Source organism: Cavia porcellus, unplaced genomic scaffold (assembly GCF_034190915.1).
Source record: "Cavia porcellus strain 051 isolate PalLab524CR breed Dunkin Hartley unplaced genomic scaffold, mCavPor4.1 scaffold_33, whole genome shotgun sequence".
Taxonomy (NCBI): domain Eukaryota; kingdom Metazoa; phylum Chordata; class Mammalia; order Rodentia; family Caviidae; genus Cavia; species Cavia porcellus.
The window spans coordinates 559,177-580,253 of NW_026947516.1; the positions used below are offsets into that span (position 1 = coordinate 559,177).

The following is a 21,077-nucleotide window of genomic DNA, read 5'->3' on the forward strand; positions in this document are numbered from 1 at the left end:
GAGTAGGGGTGCTACGGCCCACACAGCTCCCCGGAGACGGCATGGCCCTGCTTAGCATGGCAGGCTCCGAGGAGGTAGGGGTGATGTGGTCCTGGTGTGCAGCTGGCTGATTGTTGTCTAGAGAATACTCTCACAAAAGGCAGTTTCAGATAACCAATATGGTAACAACTAGCCTGTGAACTTGTAAAAATTCAGTATCTGGCTTTCACGAGGTGATCACAGTCCAAAGTGGGAAGGAGAGTCCTGGGTGCCTAAATACAAAACGTAGCTTTTTTCATCTGTACCTTACCACAGAAATTCCCTATAATCTCACAACAAAAAAATTTTAAAATGTGCTCACAATTTAAATTTCAAGTGGGAGAGTTCACCTCCTTATAAACTTTACTTGGTAGTATATAACATTTAAAATTTTTAAATTTTAATAAAAATACAAGAACTTCAGCAGAAAGCAATCAAAGAAAGCCTAAACAGAGTCCTCTGGAAAGACCGCCATACTGGACAATGAAAGCATCTAGTCCAGTGCTAATCCGGGGTCGAGGGTGTGCTGATGTTTATCAAGGAAATGCTGAAGGGCCTCTCTGGGTGCCACAGCACGCTTTCCAGCTGCACCAGGGACCCAAACCCAGGGAAGGAGTTGACTCCACCACTCAAGGAGCTGATGCTCAGTCGTATGACAGCGATGCCTCAGTGGGAGACCACACCACACCTGATAGAAAAGGATGAAGCCACAACCGACCCTAACTGACCAGGATGCCCAGGGGATGGTAATCAGAAAGAAAACCAATATTTTAAATAGGTGATGAGAGAATATAGAGGAAACCAAATTAAAAGTTACATGAAAAGAGGGGGACACAAAAGTTGCTAGTGTTTTTAAGACTGACTGCAAAATACATGTTAATTGTAGATAAGATTTTGTCCTTTCCAAATTCTTTTTATAAGCGATCTCTGCTATGGACCTACAACAAATCAGACTGGTTTATTTATAATTATAAATTCTAAAATTGTAACGATTATTATAGTTCACTTTGGTGAAATATATTTGAGTGCACCCTGATTTTGTAAGATGTTTGTCTGCCTGTGTCTGTGGTGTGTTTGTTCAGTCTGTAAAGTGGTTGTTGGGAGTCAACTGAGCTAGTGACCATTCACACATGTGGAGCCAAAAATCACTAGAGCCCACACAGGAGTGCCCAAATGGCATGGAGCGCCTGAAAAATGCCCTGAGGGCATGGCCCTGAGAACACAGGTGTAAGAAATGAGCTAGTTCAGCAAAGGGACATGACAGAAGGATTTAAATAACCCTGCCAGGAACTTATGAGAGTTCTCACAACACTGACAAGCTGTATATTTGTTTCTATATCTGTGTCAGTCTGTAGAGATAGTGCGTCCATGTTTGTCCATTTTTCCATTCTGTGGACAGCTGGTCTTTTTATTTACCCTTAACAATTTTTATTTTTTTCTTTCTTTTGCATTTTTAAATCATTTACTAAAAGTTTATTGGTGTTATAATTAATAAATTATGCTTAACCTTGCATTGCAAGCTGGTAAAAGGATGCCAAATTTGGTTTTGTATATGTAATGCATACTGTTGTTTATTATTGACTTGACAGTGTCTCATTGTTTAAAAAAAAATGTGTTAAATGTTATGATTGGGTTTTCATTAAGAATTATTATTAAGGGGACTGGGGATTTAGCTCAGCGGCATAAGCGCCTGCCTTGCAAGCGTGTGGTCGTGAGTTCGATCCCTAGTACTGATTAAAAAAAGAATTATTATTAAGATAATTAAGTAAAAACCCCTTAGGTTAGGGAGAGATTGTTGGACAGGACTCAAATTAATAAATAAGAAGGATCTGGGCCGGCAGGCTGAGAACCTGCAGGAGCTGAGAAGGAAGGGTGTCCAGAGATGGCACTCCATGAACAGAAGTGAAGATAACAGTCCCAGTGAGGCTTAAAATTGAAAGACTGCAGTTCAGAATGTTACGACAGATTTAAGGCTCTAAATGCAGAAATGGAAAAATCCACTGTAAATAAGTTGCTACACAACTAATCTAAAATGTGCAGAAGAATTCAAGAATTTCTTTCAAACGGTCCATGAACTATTCTCAGCTGGAACCTATTCCAACATCCAAGACAGGAAAACAAGTAAATAGATTACAGTGTTTAACTTAAGCACACACTGAGGACTTGGCAAGTACAAGGATTTAAAATCCCCACCAGAGCACATCATGGTGACCACATCTGTAATCACACCACTGTCATGTGTTGAAGCAGGAAGGTCACAGGAATTCACAGGTGAGAGCCTCACCTTGTACAGCACAGCAGTGTTCACCCTCACAACTTACTGATGCTGCCAGGAGTACTCTGAAGAGTTCTAGAAATCAGTGCACCTGACAGTGAATGTCCTGGATTCAAAGCCAACTACTCACCAGTGACAGACAATGCTTGCCCCTAATTGTTTGAACCTGCAATGAAGCCAGTTTTCTAAGTTTTAATTTTGCCTTACACATATTTCAGTAACTTAGTAACAGAGGACTCACTAATCTAACATTTCTAAAATTTCCCATTTTTGTTACATATCTGATATTTGACTCATATTCAACTCAAAAAAGCTTGAGTCCCCCTTGTTTACTTTTGCAGTAAAATCTTTCAACTTTTAGGGTTCAGTTTTTGTACTTTAAGTGTTTAATTTGCAATACTTCATCCTCTCTTTTCCCCCATTTCATCCCCGTCTACCCCACATTTCATTCCCCTATTTTACTCCACCGTGGACCAAAATTTGTTTATACCTAGCAACTGATGTGCAGGCAGACCAGACACTGGTACTTAAAGTCCACAGTAGTACTCCTTTAAGAAAAGAGCTACCTTAATAAGCATTTCCTTATTTAAACAGTTTTACAAACTATCCAAAACTGCACCCAAATATATAAAAGTTACTAATGTATAAGAAGAATCAAATAAGCCCTAATACAGTTGTACTGAGAGACGTCAATAATCCAATTCAACAAAAAGACAGATCACGATCCCCGGTACCGATAAAAAGGAAAAAAAAAAAAAAAAAATACAGATCAACTAGCAAAAAACTAATAACGAAATATTAGAACTAAATCAATATTTTGAACAAATGGACTTTGTAAATGCCTATGGAGTGGTCCACTCAATGACCTCAGAAGGAACACACATGGGACATTCCCCAAAATAGAGCATATACTGGCTCACAGAACATGCTTAAGTAAATGCAAAGGAACTGAAATTATCCCTGCATACTGTCAGACAAAGGTACAATGAAACTGACAATGTACGGCAAAAGAAACTGCAAGAACTCTATAAATACACGGAAAAAACATCACCTTGTAAACAACCAAAGGGTCACAGATAAAATTAAAGAAAAAATTGGACAGTTTTCACAGTTCAATCATAATGACAATACAACATACTGCAACTTATGGGACCCAATTAAAGCAGACTTCAGACACAGTAAACACCCATGTGAGAAAAAGAACAAGCACATATAAACACCTTAATGTTGAACTTCAGACTTCTAGAATGAGAAGAGTGAGCCAAGACAAACATCACATGAGGGACAAAATTATAAAGATCAGAGCAAAAATTACCACACAAGACTCTAAAGATAATACAAAGAATCAATGAATTGAAGACTTCTTTCTTTGCAAAATTATATAAAATTGACAAATACATAGCCAGACTTATCCAAAAAAAAAAGAGGAAAGAAAAGACTCACATTCTTACAATTAGGAATGAAAAGTGTGAAAGCTAAACAGATCCTGTAGAAATGCAGAAAATTATCAATACCTACTTTGAAATCTTTAATTCTAAAATGATGCAGAATACAGAAGAAACAGGTTCCTAGATGCATGAATTACCAAAGCTGAACCAAGCTCATAAAAATCCCATATAACACAATATGAATAAAGGAAATTGAAGATATAATTAAAAACGTATCAGCAACAGCAACAACAACAAAGCCCAGGCCCTGATAGATTCACTGCTGAATTCTACAAGAAATCTAAACAAGACCTAATACCTCTACTTCTCAAATTCTTTAATGAAATTGAGAGGAAGAAATACGTCCAAATTCATTCATGAAAACAAGCATTGCCCTCATGTGAAAACCAGAGAAAGATCTAATTAAGAAAGAGAATTACAGGCCCAGGGATGTACCTCAGTGACATGGGTACCTGCCTGGCAAGTGTGAGGTCATAAGTATGATCACAGGTACAAAAACAAACAAACAAACAAACCCAATTTCCTTACTGAACATTGGCAAAAATCCTCAATAACATATTGGCAAACAGACTGCAGCAAATTTTCAACAATTTTATACACCATGATCAAGTGGGATTCATCCCAGGGATAAAAGAATGGTTCAATATATGTAAATCCATATAAGTAATACACCATATTAACAGAGCAGGACAAAAATCATATGATCATCTCAATAGGAACAAAAAAAGCTTTTGACAAAGTCCAGCACTCATTCATGATAGAAATCCTGCAGAAAACTGGAATGGATGGTCTTTACCTCAATCTGATAAAAACCATCTATGACAAAACAACAGCCAGCATCATACTAAATGGACAAAAACTGAAAGCTTATGAAGAGGTTGTCCATTGTCTCTACTTATTTGTTATAGTCCTGGGAAGTTTAGGTGGAGCAATTAGACAAGAGAAACAAATAAAAGGGAAAAAGATAGGAAAGAAAGAAGCTAAACTAGCATTCTTTACAGGTGACATGATACTCTACTCAGAAAGCCACAAATACTCCACCAAAAAACACTAGATTTAATAGGTAAATTCAGCAATGTAGTTGGTTATAAAGTCAACACTCAAAAATTAACAGCCTATCTGTACATGAATAACAAACTCACTGAGAAAGAAATCAAGAAAATAATACCTTTTACATTGGCATCCAAAAAATATGAAATAACTAGGACTTGATCTAACAAAGGATATAAACAAATCTACATGGAAGACTACAGTGCTCTGGAAAAGGAGATTAAGAGGATATTAGAAATTGGAGAGATATGCCATGCTCTCAATATACATATGAACATAGTGATACTTCTTCTAAAACTCTAATATAGATTCAAGCAATTGTAATCTAATCAAAATTTAACCGCATATCTCACAGAACTAGAGAAAACAATCCTAAAATTCATCTGGGACCAGAAGAGAGCTAGAATAGCAAAGGCAATCTGGGCAACAAAGATAAGACAGGGGGCATCATTCCCCTGTCTGGAAATTACACTATAAAGTTATTGTGATTAAAAGAAAAAAGAAAAAAAAGAAGTGTGGTCCTGGTTTTCAAAAAAATCCAGACCTAAAGATCAATGGAACAGATCAGAAGATGCAGAAACTCCTACAGACACACTAAGCTACCTTACCTCTGCCAAAGGTGCCAAATACGTTCACAGGAGAATGACAGCCTCCTTAAGAAATGATGCTGGAAAAACTGGTTCTACACATGTCAAAGATTAAAACTGGAGTCATGTCTTTCCTCAGGATAAAATCAGATTGGATCAAAGGTCTTAATATTAAAACAGAGTAATTCTGCTGGAAAAGAAAGTAGGTAAAAGACTTGACAATATTGATGGCATTATGAACAAAACCCTGACTGCACAGGAAATATCACAAAGAATTGACTCTTGGGATGTCACCCTATTGAAAAGCTTTTGCACAGCAAAAGAAACCAGCAACAGAGTGAACACACAGTCCACAATGTGGGGCAGAATGTGCTGAAGCTACACCTCAAAGGATCAGTGTTGAACACGGAACTCAACCACAATGAGAAAATCAGGGCTCCCAGATTTAAGCACTCAGTCCATAAATGGGCATCTGAGATGTACACACACTTCTCAGATGAAGAAAAACAAACAGCAAATAAATATGAGAAGAAACGTTCAACCTTACTGGGTCTGTGGATGAGGGCTGAGCTGAGAAAGCAGGCCGCGTGATGCAGCCGTGACGGCGGGGACCACAGGCCTCACCTCAGGTTAACCACAGCAGAGCTGTACTGTGGCCTGGGCTTTCCTCTCAGGAAGCCCGAATGACATTCCAAACAAGTAGAAGAATCACCAGAGCACTCCGACACTTACTCGTACACCTTCCAGGAATGTCTTTGCCCTTTTTTACACCACCAGTTACAGGTAAACCACAGTTAATACTTCCTGCACAGCCATCCTTGCTACATGACTTGTTTCAGCATTAGATAGACACCAGCTAAGCAACAGGTTGGATTCAGCTTCACTGCGGTAGTCCGCAACATTTTCCTGTATAAAGACCCCAAGACAATGTAATTTCACTGTGTAAAATGCCTAGACCATCAGTTGCAACCAACTTTCATGATTTCTTCTGTTCTTGGGAGATTTTCTATTCCAAACACTTCTGTCTAACTCTTTGGTGACATGACTTGAGCATGGCACATTTAACAGACCACAGTGCCCTCTCCGTAACACTTCAACTTAGGGTTCAGAGACCTAAATGGTAGAAGAAACTGAAATGTCCACCAATGGGTAAGGAAAGATTTAAGCTTTCCATATTAATCATTCATACAGTTTACAATTGTTTTCATTAGTGCTACAATGTCAATCCATCTTGGAAATGTCAGGCGAAAAGTCAGACACAGAACCCTTCTTGAGTGGCCCGGGGTTTAGCTCAGCAGCACAAGTGCCTGCTTGGCTAGCGCAAGGCCGTGAGTTCAGTCCCCAATAATGACAACAAAAAAGATTAGATGTGAGATTAGACGTAATTCAACCGTGTGGAATTGTCCACTGATGGGAAATGGCCGGAATCAGGCACACGGTACAGTAGCCACTGCTATCGGTTAGGAAGCCAGGAAAAAGGAGGAGGAAGGGTTTCTTCAGGGACAAAATGAGGTCCTGTGAAGTGGATGAAGCTGGACTACACACATATATGTTTTAATGAATGAAACAAATAGTAAGTCACACTCTAGTAAAGCTGGCGTGAAAACAATCTTTACTTACTAACAAGTGGACAAAGAATCTGCAGAAATATTTGCATTCTGCTGATGATGAAAGAATGGAGAAAGGTGGGAGGTGGAGACATTTGAGGGAGATGAAAAAGGACATTGGGAGAGGTATGGGGGAAAAGCAGGGTAAAAGTAAGGAAAAATAAGAAAGGGAAGGGACAGAGAAACGAAGGAAAGAAGGAATGAAAAGAGTACATAAAAAGTGAAATCAATGCGGAAGGGAGGAAGAACGGGGAGGAGAGAAGAGGGAGGAGAGCTGGCGGAAGAAGAGGAAGAACCGTAGAGCCCACGTGCTGCTCCTGGCTGCATCCCAGCCTCGGAACTCCCAGGGAGGGCTTGGCGGGAAGCCTCCTTCCGCTGCTCTTCTGGTCCTTCTCCCCAAGGACACTACTGCCAGGATTGTCACCCTTCCACAGAGTGCCTTTCAGATGGTCTACAATTTGGTCTGCACATAACTGACAAAGGAAAGGTCTGAGAGCTTGCCCAACGCAGATTCTATCCATAGAGAAGGCCATGTGCTGTCCCTCAGCACAGGGGACCGAAGACACAAGATAAAACGAGGACGTAGCAGAGCACAGTGAGGACTCACGAGCTTCCGAGACCACTCGCACGGTGCTGTGTCCAACGCCCCTTGTGAGGGCTACTGTAAAAGTCCTCACAAAAAGAAACAACAAAGAAAGAAGTGATTAGATCATTGCAATTCTGACAAAAATACTTTGGAAAACTAAGATTTTATAAGAAAAGCACCGTAATGTGTTTTAAAAAAAAGTATTTAAAGAAAGACAAAACAAAACAGAAAATGGGTAGAAATAGTACATATGTTCAAAGAAAAAAATAAACAGTAATAAATCACTAGCTGATGTTTACATATTGTCCTCTTACAAATAATTGTTCAAGATACAAAACTAGAACAAATAAATGGGAATTCAAACAGGGAGACTGCAAATAGTTCTGTTTAACTATCTAATAAAATCTTAGTAATACGGTTATCAATCCTATACACTTAAACATACACACATTCATCCCTGTCTTCATTTATGTTGAAATTAAACAAACCAAAGCAGACACATAATCACTCTGAACAAAGAATAATAGTATTGGTGGATTTCACATCATGACACTCCGCAGTCAGCACTGGGTGCTGTAGTGCCTTTTTTTCCTTCAAAGTATTTGTTCATTTCATCACGTGTCATAAGATCAGTTTTCGTAAACTGTTTATAGGTTTTACGCAAGTATGAGTCTTAACATGTATTTCTATCCTTTCTATATTAGAGGGAGAAACAGAACAAATCTGGACAGAACAATACATATTCCTATAGACACATAAAACTAAAAAGACATATAAAAGTGCTGTACATGGGAGTTCTACCATGGTTACTGGGTTGTCTCTTGTTATCATCAGTATAATTGGCTATATCATCAGATAAAGTATAATCACATATATCAATACATAACAGTATTAATAGGAATACAACTTTGTAGGTAGTGTAGAACTAAAAAAGCAGGTAGTAATCAAACAGAATGGATATTGTAGTAAATCATTGTCATTTTCAGTATAGTTGTCTATACTCTCTGACTTGATATTATGAACCTTAACAGTTTTGAATAAAACCTGTAAATAACAGCAATTAAGCAAATCAGATTTAATTAACATCAGTCATCATATAACATATAACAGTAAAACTTTATCCAATGAAGTTAACAGGAAATTAAAGATGATTACTGTGCTATATCCTAATATTCTATGCCCTCAGATCTAGTGCTTGTATACAAACTGGGCCTGAATAAGTTCTAAGCAGAGTGGTGTGAGTAATATGGGTTTAATTCCTCATACACTATTAGCAGTATGTTCTGCTCTCTTTTTTTAAAAGACTATTCCTCCCTTTCACTTCCCCAGGGTGTACTGTGCATTTTTGGGTCTCCCCTCGTTTTATATTGGGAGGGCAACCTGCTATTTACCTAAGTGGGTCTGAACTTTCTTACTCCTAGACTTGATCTCTACTTGTATTTCTTTTATCTATTAAAGCCTATCTTTCCACCTATCCATAAATATTGGTCCAGTTGCCCCTATTACTCTCTGGTTCCTTATCACATACAGTTCTGTTTTCTTATATTTGATTTTTGATCCATATACCCTTCTTCTGGTTAATTATATTTCCTATTAAGAGCATCTCGGTGGACCCTACCTCTTCATCCACTTTGCCTGTGATTCTCTTTTTTCCTTAGTGTACCTAGGCCTATATTAGAAATTATATCCAACCTTCTCTGCCTCATTTCTGTTGAGCTTTTTTCCCTCATTAGTTGTCTGTCTTCTTCATTTCGCTTTCTGCACCATTCATTGGGGCCTCTGAGCCACAGTTGCTGAAATTCTGGTGCTTTTCTCTCTCTTTAGAATGTCCTACAGTATTCTCTGTATAGTTGGATTGGTGGTTGCAAATTACCCCAGTTCCTTTTTATCTTGGAAGCATCCTGTTTCTCCATTAATTTCTAGGGACAATTTTGCAGGGTACATCAATCTGGACTGGAGGTTATTTTCTTTCAGGACTTGGAATACTTTGCTACACGCTTTTCTCGATTTGATGGTTTGTGCCAAGAAGTCTGCCGTAATTCTGATGGGCTTTCACTTGTAAGTAAGCTGTTTCTTGTCTCTGACAGCTTTTAATATTCTGTTATTATATTGGATTTCTGGGGTCTTGATTATTATATGCCTGGGTGTAACTGTGTTTTAGTTGTAGGTGGCTGGAGTTCTGTATTCATCACACATCTGAATATCTTTTATTTTTCCTATATTTGGGAAGTTTTCCTTGATCATTTCTGTGAATAGCCTTTGTAGTTTCTTTGCTTGTACCCCTGCTTCTCCATTCACATTCTTTATTCTTAAGTTATAGATTCTTTTGCTGTCTTCTACCCTTTGTATTGTTACTACTTGTTTCCTTGTTATTTTTAAGAAAATTTTCCTTTCATGATCCCATATTGCAAACCTGTCTTCCAGTCTGGATAATCTATCCTTAGGTTCTTTCAAGCAGTTTTGCCAGGTTTCAATGGAGTTTTTAATTTCCTGGTAATCTCTGTGAGCCTGCTTCATGTATTCTATGTTTTCTCTATTTTCTTGATGAAACAATTCTCCCCCTTTTTTGTGTTCCTCCATTCTTCCATCTGTTTTTTCTTGAGAAGTGCTTAGCATTTCTTTTATTATTCTATTTATATCCTGCTTTACTTGGTTAAATACTTCACTTTTGAACTCATCTATAAGGTCCCAAAGATACTGCTTTTATGTCCACTGGTGCCGTGTCTGGTATTGCATGTTTACTGTCCTCAATCTCCTTTGCATTTACCTTTCCTGGATCAATGTTCCCTGCTTTGGGGGTCAGGGACCCTTTCTGTTTGCTTCCTCTTCTCATATTTTTTGTTCCTTCCATATAAGTGTATATAGGAGGTTCCAGTTTTTTCGTTGTTGGTTACATTTCGTCCAAAGCATGCTGACTAGGTGCTTCCAACCTAGACTGATGTACCCTGAAAAACTGTCCTTCAAAATGGATACAGAAATAAGATACTTCCATGACACAGGACAGCTGAAGAACTTCATGATCACCAAGCCAACTCTGCAAAGAACACTGAAAGACAGTTTAGATACACTTAGGAAAAAAACCACTAAGCAAAGCAGACAATTAAATAGAACAGAAAGATAAAGATGCAACAGCAGAAAGATAACATGTCAACAATAAACCAACATATAACAGTTATAGCCATTAATGTAAATGGTCTCAATGCACCAACTAAAAGAAACAGTCTGGCAGAATAGATCAAGAAATAGTATCCAACCATATGCTGTCTGCAAGAAACCCATGTAATCCAAAAGGGTACAGACAGAGTGAAAGTCAAAAAATGGAAAATAATACTTCATGCAACAGGAACCCCCTCCCCAAAAGCGGGGTAGCTATTCTATTTGCAGACAATGTGAACTTCAAACCAATAATGATCAGAAGAGATAAAGAAGGTCACTACATACTGGTTAGGGGAAAACTTTAACAGGAAGAGATAACAATCTGAAATATACATGCACCAAATTCCAGAGGACCCAGTTATATAAAGCAAGTATTAATAGAAATAAAAAACCAGTAATAACTCAATTATAATAGGAGACCATAACATACCACTGACACCAAGGTACAGATCAACCAGACAGAAAATCAGCAAAGAAACAACAGAACTGAATCACACCTGTGAACAAATGGACTTGATAAACATATACAGAGTGTTTCATTCAACAACATCAGAATACACATTTATCTCAGCAGGACATGCGACATTCTATAAAACAGACCATTTACTAGCCCACAGAACATATTTAAATAAATACAAAAGAGTTGAAATAATTGGATCATAGCGCCATAAAACTAGAAATTAATGATAAAAGAAACTGCAAAAATCCCACAAACACATGGAAATTAAATAACACACTCTTGAGTAATCAGTGGGTCACAGGGGAAATTAAGGAAGAAATTAAACAATACCTACAACAAAACAAAAATACAAATACAACTTACCAGAATCTTTGGGATGCAATGAAAGCTGTCCTCAGAGGAAAATTTATTGCACAGAGTTCCCATATCAGGAAAACAGAATGGAAACAAATAAATAACCTGATGTTACACCTCAAACATCTAGAAAAAGAAGAGCAAGTCAAGCCCAAAGACAAAAGAAGGGAGGAAGTTATAAAAATCAGAGCAGAAATTAATGCAATAGAGACTAAGAAAACAACCCAAAGAATCAATGAATCAAAGAGTTGGTTATTTCAAAGAATAAACAAAATTGATAAGCCCCTAGCTAACCTTATTAAAAAAGGGGGAAAAGCTCAAATTCATGGAATAAGGAATAAAAAAGGCAAAATCACTACAGACACTGTAGAAATACAGAATATCATTAATACCTATTTTGAAAACTTCTACTTTCATATGTTTGATAACACAGAAGATATAGACAGATTCCTAGAAAGATATGAAGTACCATAGCTAGGTCAAGAAAATGTAAAACTGCTGAATAACCCAATTTCTATTAATGAAACTGAAAATGTAATGAAGTCCTTACCTACAAAGAAGAGCCCATCAGAGAGACCTCGATGAACAGGGCAGACATGGAATGAGGGAATAAGGTGGACAAATTATAGCAGAAAAGTAGAGTAGCAGACATGAGGCAGAGATGGTAAGCTATAGTCTTTAGTAGAGATAGATCTGAAACACTATAAAAAAAGGCAGAGGTCATTGTTAATAGTGTATCAGGATTTAAAAGACACAGTAGTCTTATCGCCATGTTTAGTTTGCATTTAATTTGTTCTGGTCTGTCCACTCACGTTAGATTTGAGGGCACAGACATCTGACCAAAAAATAGCAGGTTATACCATGGTAACTATCCATACTTTCCTATTAACTTAAACTGAAATCCTGTATGACTTACATTGTCTTACTATGACTGATCTTAATTGAATCTGATTCATAAGACCACGGTTTTGCCTTGGCTGATTTTATTTGAATTTGGTATGCTTGTTAGTATCAACCCTAAAAGTAGAGGCAACTACTCTGAAGATGACAAGATGTAAAAGATATCCATACTGGTATTAATTATTAACAGCTCTTAAGTCCTACAATACTTTCAAAGTTGTAAAAGTTTATAAAATAGGTAATACTATGTTTAACTATATTAAGCCCATGATGTGGACAAATCTATTGAAAATAACAAGAGAAAACATAGTAACTATGGAAGATCACCTATCTTGTGGTCTTATATGTCTTATTCATTGCATGTTTTTCTAGGAATTTGTTTTGCTGTCTTGTTATGATTTGTTTTTCCCTATAATACAGAAAGGATAGATACTTATGTAGAAATTCACACGTGAAATTTTTTTAAAAATTATTTATGGGAAGAGATTATATAATGCAAGATGTAATGAACAATATACTCTGAAGAAGAGACACTAAGAAATCCAATGCTAATTTTGTAGCATTATGATATAAATTCTAGCAATACTATTATTCACTGATCAGAATGATATTAGTCTAGTCTCTTAAGTTCAATTTCAGCATATGTAAAGATAAGGACAGCTACTATGAAGAGAATGAGAGATGCGATGGTAGTTATTATTGTCTTCCCCAATGTTAGATCTTGAAGACCTAAAAAGCCTTCATCATCCTGTAATGATCTGATTAGTTCTATAATATGCAATATGTATTTTTTTTTTTTTGTCTTTTTCGTTTTTATCGGTACCGGAGATCGAACTCACGACAGCCTGCTTGCAAGGCAGGCGCTTATGCCGCTGAGCTAAATCCCCAGTCCTGCAATATGTATTTAATGTGCGTGAAGATGGAGACAACTATTTGTAAGAAACTAGAGACAATTAGATAAACAGTGAAGATCTCCATGGACTTGCTTTGAAATCTGTATTTCTTTAAATTGTTTTTTTTAACTGTTTTGTTCTGTTTCGATATGTTTAATCTTACCCTCTTTGACATATAAAACAAGTGTGTAGGACTGATAACCATATTACTGAGTTTTTGTTCGATCATTAAGCAGAACTGTTTGCAGTGTCAGTTTTTGAATGTCATTTTACATACTTTAATTTTGTAACCTGAACAGCTATTTCTAAGATGACAATATGTAACTTGTCAACTAGCGATTTCTTACCGTTTATTTTTCTGTAATTTTGTATTATTTCTACCGTTTTTTACCTCCATGTATTTTTTTTGTTTCCTTTTCTTTAAATAAACAAAACAAAACAAAACAAAACAAAACAAAAAAACAAAGAAGAGCCCAGGCCCAGACAGATTCACTGTGGAATTCCACAAGAAATACCAAGAAGACTTAAGCCAACACTCCTCATACTCTTCAACAAAATTGAAAGGGAAGCAATCCTTTCTAAGTCATTCCTGGAAGCAAGTATTACTCTAGTACCAAAACCTGAGAAAGACCCAACTAAAAAAGAGAACTATCGATCAATCTCCCTAATGAACACAGATGCAAAAATCCTCAATAAAATACTGGCAAATAGGATCCAGCAAATCATCAAGAAGATCATACACCATGACCAAGTGGGATTCATCCCAGGCATGCAGGGATGGTTCAATATATGTAAATCAATAAATGTAATACACCATATCAATAGAGCCAAAAGTAATAATCAGATGATCATTTCTATAGATGGAGAAAAAGCTTTTGATAAGGTCTAACATTCATTTATGATAAGAACCTTGCAGAAAATTGGAATAGATGGTCTTTACCTCAATATAATAAAGGCCATCTAGGACTAAGCAACAGCCAGCATCATACTAAATGGCCAAAATTGAAGGCCTTTACTTTAAAATCAGGTACAAGACAAGGATGTCCCTTATCACCGCTCCTATTTAATATAGTTCTGGAAATCTTAGCCAGAGCAATTAGACAAGAGACAGAAATAAAAGGCGTAAAGATAGGAAAAGAAGAAGTTAAGCTATGATTATTTGCAGATGACATGATACTCTATATAGAAGATCCCCAAAACTCCGCTGAAAGACTCCTAGATATAATAAATTCAGTAATGTAGCTGGATACAGAATCAACGCTCAAAAATCAATAGCATTCCTATACACTAACAACAAAGTCACAGAGAGAGAAATAAGGCAACAGCCTTCACACTAGCAACCAAAAAAATGAAATATCTAGGAATTACTCTCATGAAAGATGTGAAAGACCTATACAGGGAAAATAATAATACACTGAAAAATGAAATTGAAGAAGATTTCAGAAAATGGAAAGTCATCCCTTGCTCATAGATAGGAAGAATAAATATTGTGAAAATGGCCATTCTCCCAAAACTTTTATACAGATTCAATGCAATCCCGATAAAAATACCATCAGCATAGCTCATAGATCTTGAGAAAGCACTCATAAAATCCACCTGGAGCGAGAAGAGACCTAGAATAGCAAGGACAGTTCTAAGCAGCAAAGGCAAGGCAGGAGGTATCACAATCCCTGAATTGAAATTATATTACAAAGCAACTGTAGTAAAATCAACATGGTACTGGAACAAAACAGAGCTGAAGATCAGTGGAATAGATTAGAGGATACAACCACAACTACAAACACTCTCAACCACTTTATCGTTGATAAAGGGGCCAAACAGGTGCACTGTAAGAACGACAATCTCTTTAATAAATGGAAAAACTGGCTCTCCATATGCCGAAACCTAAAACTAGACCCATGCCTATCACCATGCAGTAAAATAAAATCTAAATGGATCAAAGATCTAAATATTAAAACAGAAACACTAAATCTATTGGAAGACAAATTGGGTAAAAACCTTGAACACATAGGAGTAGGTAGAGAATTCATGAACAGGATTCAAGCCGCATGGGAAATACTTTCCAGAGTCAGTGATTGGGATTGCCTCTGATTAAAAAGTTTCTACACTTCAAAAGAAATCTCCAGCATAGTGAAAAGAAAACCCACCAATTGGAAAAAAATCTTAGTGATATGCCCCTCAGACAGAGGACTTCTGTCTAAAACATATAAAGAATTAAAAAAAAATAAGACCCCCAAAATTCAAAGACCCAATCCAAAAATGGGCATCTGAGATGAATACACAATTTTCAGATGAAGAATACAAACGGCAAATAAATACATGAAAAAATGTTCATCACCACTGGTCATTAGAGAAATGCAAATTAAAACCACACTGAGATTTCATCTCACTCCTCAAAGAATGGCCAAGATCAAGAAAACCACCACCAACAAATGCTGGAGAGGCTGTGGGGAAAAAGGAACTCTCCTACACTGTTGGTGGGACTGTAGACTAGTGAAACCATTGTGGAGTTCACTCTGGAGATTTCTCAGAAAGCTGGGACTGGAAGCCCCATCTGACCCAGCTATTCCACTTCTAGGCATATTCCCAGAAGAACTGAAAGCATCATACCACAGTGATATATGTGTACTCATGTTTATAGCAGCACAATTTGTAATAGCCAGATCTTGGAAACAACCTAAGTGTCCATCAACTGCGGAATGGAGAAAAAATTTGCGGTATTTTTATACAATGGAGTACTACTCAGCTATAAAGAATGATCACATTGAGATACTTATAAATAAATGGACATAGCTTGAGACCATACACGTAAGTGAAATAAATCAAACTCACATGTGTAAATACAGAATAGTTTCCCTAGTGTAAGAAATGATAAGAATACAAAAAAGTATGTGGTAATCATGATTCCCAATCATATTGGTTTGAAGCCACATAATGTTTTCACTCATTAACTGCAAAGGTTTTAACCTGGGTTGTTTGATTTTAATATCGGTGATAGTACGAAAAACAACACATCATAAAAGCTAGTGCTGATTTAATATAGTCTTGTTTTGAAGTCCCATCAAGCTGTTGTACATGGGTTTCTACTGGTTTTAACATGTTGTATCTTACTATATTTTACTATATGCGATAGTATAAACAAAATTTTTTATAGGCAGAGATAATATAGAAACCGTTGTTCGTTTTCTGTTAACTGTTTCTAAATACTCTGTAATTCTTTAATTCTCTTGAATGGCTTCACACCGTCTTGATATGCTTGATGCTATAGTATACAAAGTTATACTCAAATAATCCGAGAAAAGAGGCACTATGGTGACTACTATTATGTTAGATTACCTGGGGGTGAAACACAATGATGCTTAAATTGTTTGGTTCTGACCTGTGTTGTTCTGTTACAATGTCCTCTTTTATCTCAATCTCCACCCCTTTTAAAAAAATTAATCTATTTTTTCTTATTTTTTTTCAATTAAGGGAAAACTAAATTTAAAAATAGCGGGATATATTATAGTAACTTTTTTGTTTTCCTATTAACCTGATTTCAACCGCTGTAATGCTCTCCCCATCTTGTTCTGACTGATTTTACTATATTCTGTTTAGTTTGACAGTATCAAGTTTGAGGGTATAGGCAACCACTTTGAAGGCAATAAGATTTACTATGATGCCCATTATGGTTTGACTATTATCTTCTTTTGAAGTCCTGTAAGGTCTCCAGTGTAGGTTTTATTGGTCTTGTACTGTACTGTTTTGATCAATTCTATTATACCTGATGATATAGGCAACTCTTTTTTAAAATAGCAAGAGGCACAATGGTAACCATTTTTGATCACCTGGTATTCTATTTTACATCATGTACTATGCCCATCCTTCTGTTCTAACCAACTCTGTTCTGTTTAGTCACGTTAGGTTTTATTCTCTTCAAAAAAAGTAATAAGAACTGTGGGAGTAAAAAAAAAAACCCCAAAAGTGTAATTGTTATTATAAAAAAGAGAGGAAGGGAGGGGTGGTCTAAGGGATATAACTGCATGTATGTTTGAGTGTGTAGGATGGAAAACCATATTACTGAGCTTTTGTTAGATCATTGAATGGAACTGTCTGCAATCTCACTGTATGAATGTCCACTTTATATGCTTTAATTTTATGATTTGGACAACTGTTTCTGGGATGACAGTGTGTAACCTATTAACTAGTGGTTTCTTACTGTATATTTTTTTCTTGAAATTCTGTATTACTTGTACCCTGTTACTGCTTTGTTTTTTTTATTTCCTTTCTTTTTTCTCTTTAAATAAATTTTAAAAAAATGAAATCGCAAAGGCATAAATGTTAAAATTATTTAGAAGATCCAAAAAGTAACAAGATTTCTGCCTGGCAAAGAAAATATGTTTTGAAAATTGTTGGAGACCACTACATAGTGGCTGTGAGCAGGACTTAAATTTTACTAATTGGCTTTCTATGTTTATCTGTGAGGCAAGGGGGCCTGGCGGCGGGAGCTGATTCATAGTAAGTGAACCTCTGTGAAATCACTGGTCCTAGCTAAGGCTGTAGTGGCCTGTGAGGACAGAGATACCTCAAAGGGCAGGATAACGCCACAGCTGGGGACACCTTGGCTCCAATGCCAATTAAGTAGTCAGAGACCACAGCTGCAGGCATCTTATGCTTGCTGTCTCATTCCTACCATAAACGTAGATAAGACGGTTCTCTTAAACTGGGGTAATTTACTGCTTGGAGATGTCTTTGAAGTGACTCCCAAGGTCCTCCTCACGGCCTCACTTTCCTCAGTTTCCCCACCTGTCTTTGGTCCTAATATAAGTGGACAATCCACAGAGGGAAGGCTTCATTTAATACTCTTGTGGTAAACAATAGTTTACAAACTATCTTATGAATAAGGCATCTAGTTAGGCAATACACCCAGGGGTGGACTTGGTGAATAAGCCATAATAATGATAACTAAAATATGAAGATTAGTGGACTACAGGTAGCAGAACAAGACCGAACTTCCTCAGGACAGGGAACGCAGCCTTTCCCCGCTACAAGGAGCTGCAGCCACTCACTGCCAAGCTGCCCAGTTTCCAGGAATTTCATGTGCAAAATAACCACTTGCTCCTTAAATTCCCAGTTTCCTTTAAACCTTACATGGTAAGAAAACACACTGGACAACCTGAGTTTCAAATAGTTATTTACATACACAGAGTCACCTCTGAGAGCTGGGCATTAAACAACTGAGCCACTGCTGTGCGCTTATATCTAAACTGCCCTCTGGATTGAGCAGCCACCTGGCCACCCACTCAGGATGATTCTAAGAATCCTCTTATTTCCAATGAAAACTCCTCATGCAGGGACAGCTGAGACCCATAGGGAAGGTTAGCTAAGGGACTGGGTCCTCTAAAAAGGAGAAAAGACAGGGCCTCGTCCTCCCAGCAAGCAATCATGCCGCCAGCTTGCAATTTCACACTTGTGTCTGGGTAAGCTACAGCCTGCATCTTTAAGCTCCCTTCTGAGCAGCTCACTTTCCCAAAACAAATTGTTAAATTTGACCCTGGAAAATTCTTCAATAGTCCCCCAAGCCAGATCCCTAGCAAGAAGTCCAAAAACCAACCACACAGTGGCCCTCGCAAGAGGTGGAGATAGGTCCTCCGCTCCTTAAAATAGTACTGCAACCCTGCTTAGAGTCAGCTCTGAGGGTTCGCACCCCTTTCCCGGGTGTCTGTACTCTTTCTTCCCACACCTGCAACACAGTTTTGCTTGGCGCTGATCTTCTCTGACTACTCTTCCACTTTCCATGTCAAAGAGACACAACCCAGGGAGGTTGAGCCACCAGAGACAAAATTAACATCCTTCTTTGTGCTCAGGACCTCACTCCACAATGTCGTTAAGAGCACGAGTTAGGTTGCTCATCACCGTCAGTAGGGGTCTCACGCAAATAACTAAAGTTGGATAAATTTTTAAGTTTCTGAGTATGCAATGGAGGAGTTCACTGTGTGCTTGGGAAGCTCTCTTCTTGGGTCACATCACCTGTGAAGGAATTTTGCCCTAAACGGGACGCTGTAGCAGTGGGAGGCTGGGAGGCAGAAGGTCATCCTGAGAGAATGGACTCCCCCTTTGTAATGTAACTCCCCCCCCCCCAGCTATAGAACAGAGCAGTAAGGAATGTTTCACTCCCTAATTCCTCCTTGAGATATCGGGGCAGGACAGGAAGGAATGCATCTGCTAGTCATTAACCACAAGATGTTCTGTCCTCTGTAAAGATATAGATAAGTAAAGGAATGTGCTGTTCAAAGGAGACCGAGTTGTACCTGGCACTCAGATCAGACCAGGACCCTCAGTCTCCATGGTTACTCAGCCCCAGACCCCTCGAATCAGCATCTGCCAAGTCCTGGCCGTTTAAAATTAACCAATGCGATCTGCTTCTGTAAACCTGCTTGCTTCCCGCGTGTGCCCTTAAAACCCTGCACAAATTCCCCTCGGGCCCTCTGCACTCGTTTGCCTGGGGGACCCCATGCGCATGGAAATAAACTTTTTTTGCCTCACCAAGAGTTGAGTCCTTGGGGTCTCTTTCCCTGCGGCGTCAGCCCTAACAATCCTTAGGCTCTACCCAAAACCTAAGCTATATGTATGCCTCCACACCACGGGTCCCGCAGAGAAAAAGCCAGACCTCAGTGGTCGGGGGTTCTCTCTCTGCCTTCTTAAAATAAAGGGTCACTTTACTTTGTATTCTGTCTTCTAACCGCGCCAAACATTTTCAACTTGCATTGTTAAACCTTGCTTTGCATTTTCGTGGCTCTTATCAACATCTATTTATTAATGAAGTTAGCAAAACGCATAAACTCAGGAATTTATTTGAATAGAAAAAGGCTGAGGTCTGAGGAGAGGGGATTTGGGTCTGAGAACCTGCCTTGCAGCCATTTATAACAGTCACATCCCCAGCTCTGCTACTGAGAGCACCGAGACCAGGGACCCAGCGCCCCGCAGCCGCACCAGCTCCAGGCCGCCCTGAACCAGGGCCGCCCCGAGCCCCGCTCTCCCCACACCGCTGAGGCGCTGCCGGGCCACACCGGACGGCACCGTGGGCGGGCAGTGTCACGGTGGGGACGGGCTCACGGACACGGCGGTGACCCGGACCCCGCCGAGGGAAAAGTGGCAAAAGCCCCAGAGCCCGGAGGACCTCGGGGTCCGGAGCTCGGCGGGAGGCTGCGGCTCCCAGAGCCGGTTCCGACCGCCTCCTCTCAGACCTCAGCCCGACCCCCTCCCTTCCCCGGCTTCCGTCCCGCACCATCACCATTGCGCGGCTTCCCGGTGTCCCCGAGTCCTTCCCACGCGGCCAGCAGTCGGCTGAAGTCCTAGAAGGCGTGCTAGCGAGCTGAGGGACTTCGCAACGTGCCCAAATACAGAGCCATGACACCGGAAGTCCCACCCACCTCGGCTCACCTGATTGGACGGTTCGTGCTGCCCGCCTCGCCTCTCCAGCCCTGATTGGCTTCTGGTTCACTACCTCTCTGTAACCATGAATAGGATTTAGACTCCGGGAACTTGACTACAGCTCAGAAGATAGTCACCTATGACCTTTTGGACGATACTCCTTCTTACAGTATCAACCTCACCTCGCCTAACAATAACTGCATTTCAACAGTTTACTCCTGGCTTAACCTCGGCTCACCCGATTGGACGGTTCGTGCTGCCCGCCTCGCCTCTCCAGCCCTGATTGGCTCCTGCATTTCAGCAGTTTACTCCTGGCTTTCCAAAGCAGCC

At 38.9% G+C, this 21,077-nt stretch overlaps 3 protein-coding genes across 6 annotated transcripts in view; 2 read left to right on the forward strand and 1 right to left on the reverse strand.

Moving 5' to 3' along the window:
* Positions 1-20,746, reverse strand: part of LOC100724049 (zinc finger protein 14-like) — a 30,864-nt gene extending 10,118 nt beyond the window's left edge. Inside the window, exon 1 of one of the 2 annotated variants that reach the window (XM_013146420.2) lies at positions 20,608-20,746. In XM_013146420.2, the coding sequence (XP_013001874.1) occupies positions 20,608-20,610 (3 nt within the window). In that variant the 5' untranslated portion in view covers positions 20,611-20,746. Of the gene's footprint in view, positions 1-20,601 lie in introns of both variants that reach the window. The other variant, XM_013146423.3, reaches the window with a different exon arrangement.
* LOC101787477 (oocyte zinc finger protein XlCOF6-like) overlaps positions 1-21,077 on the forward strand; it is a 502,509-nt gene that overhangs the window by 220,717 nt on the left and 260,715 nt on the right. The gene's annotated exons all lie outside the window — the stretch shown is intronic.
* The window catches only part of LOC106025945 (zinc finger protein 14-like), a 431,103-nt gene that overhangs the window by 128,368 nt on the left and 281,658 nt on the right, over positions 1-21,077 (forward strand). The window lies entirely within an intron of this gene.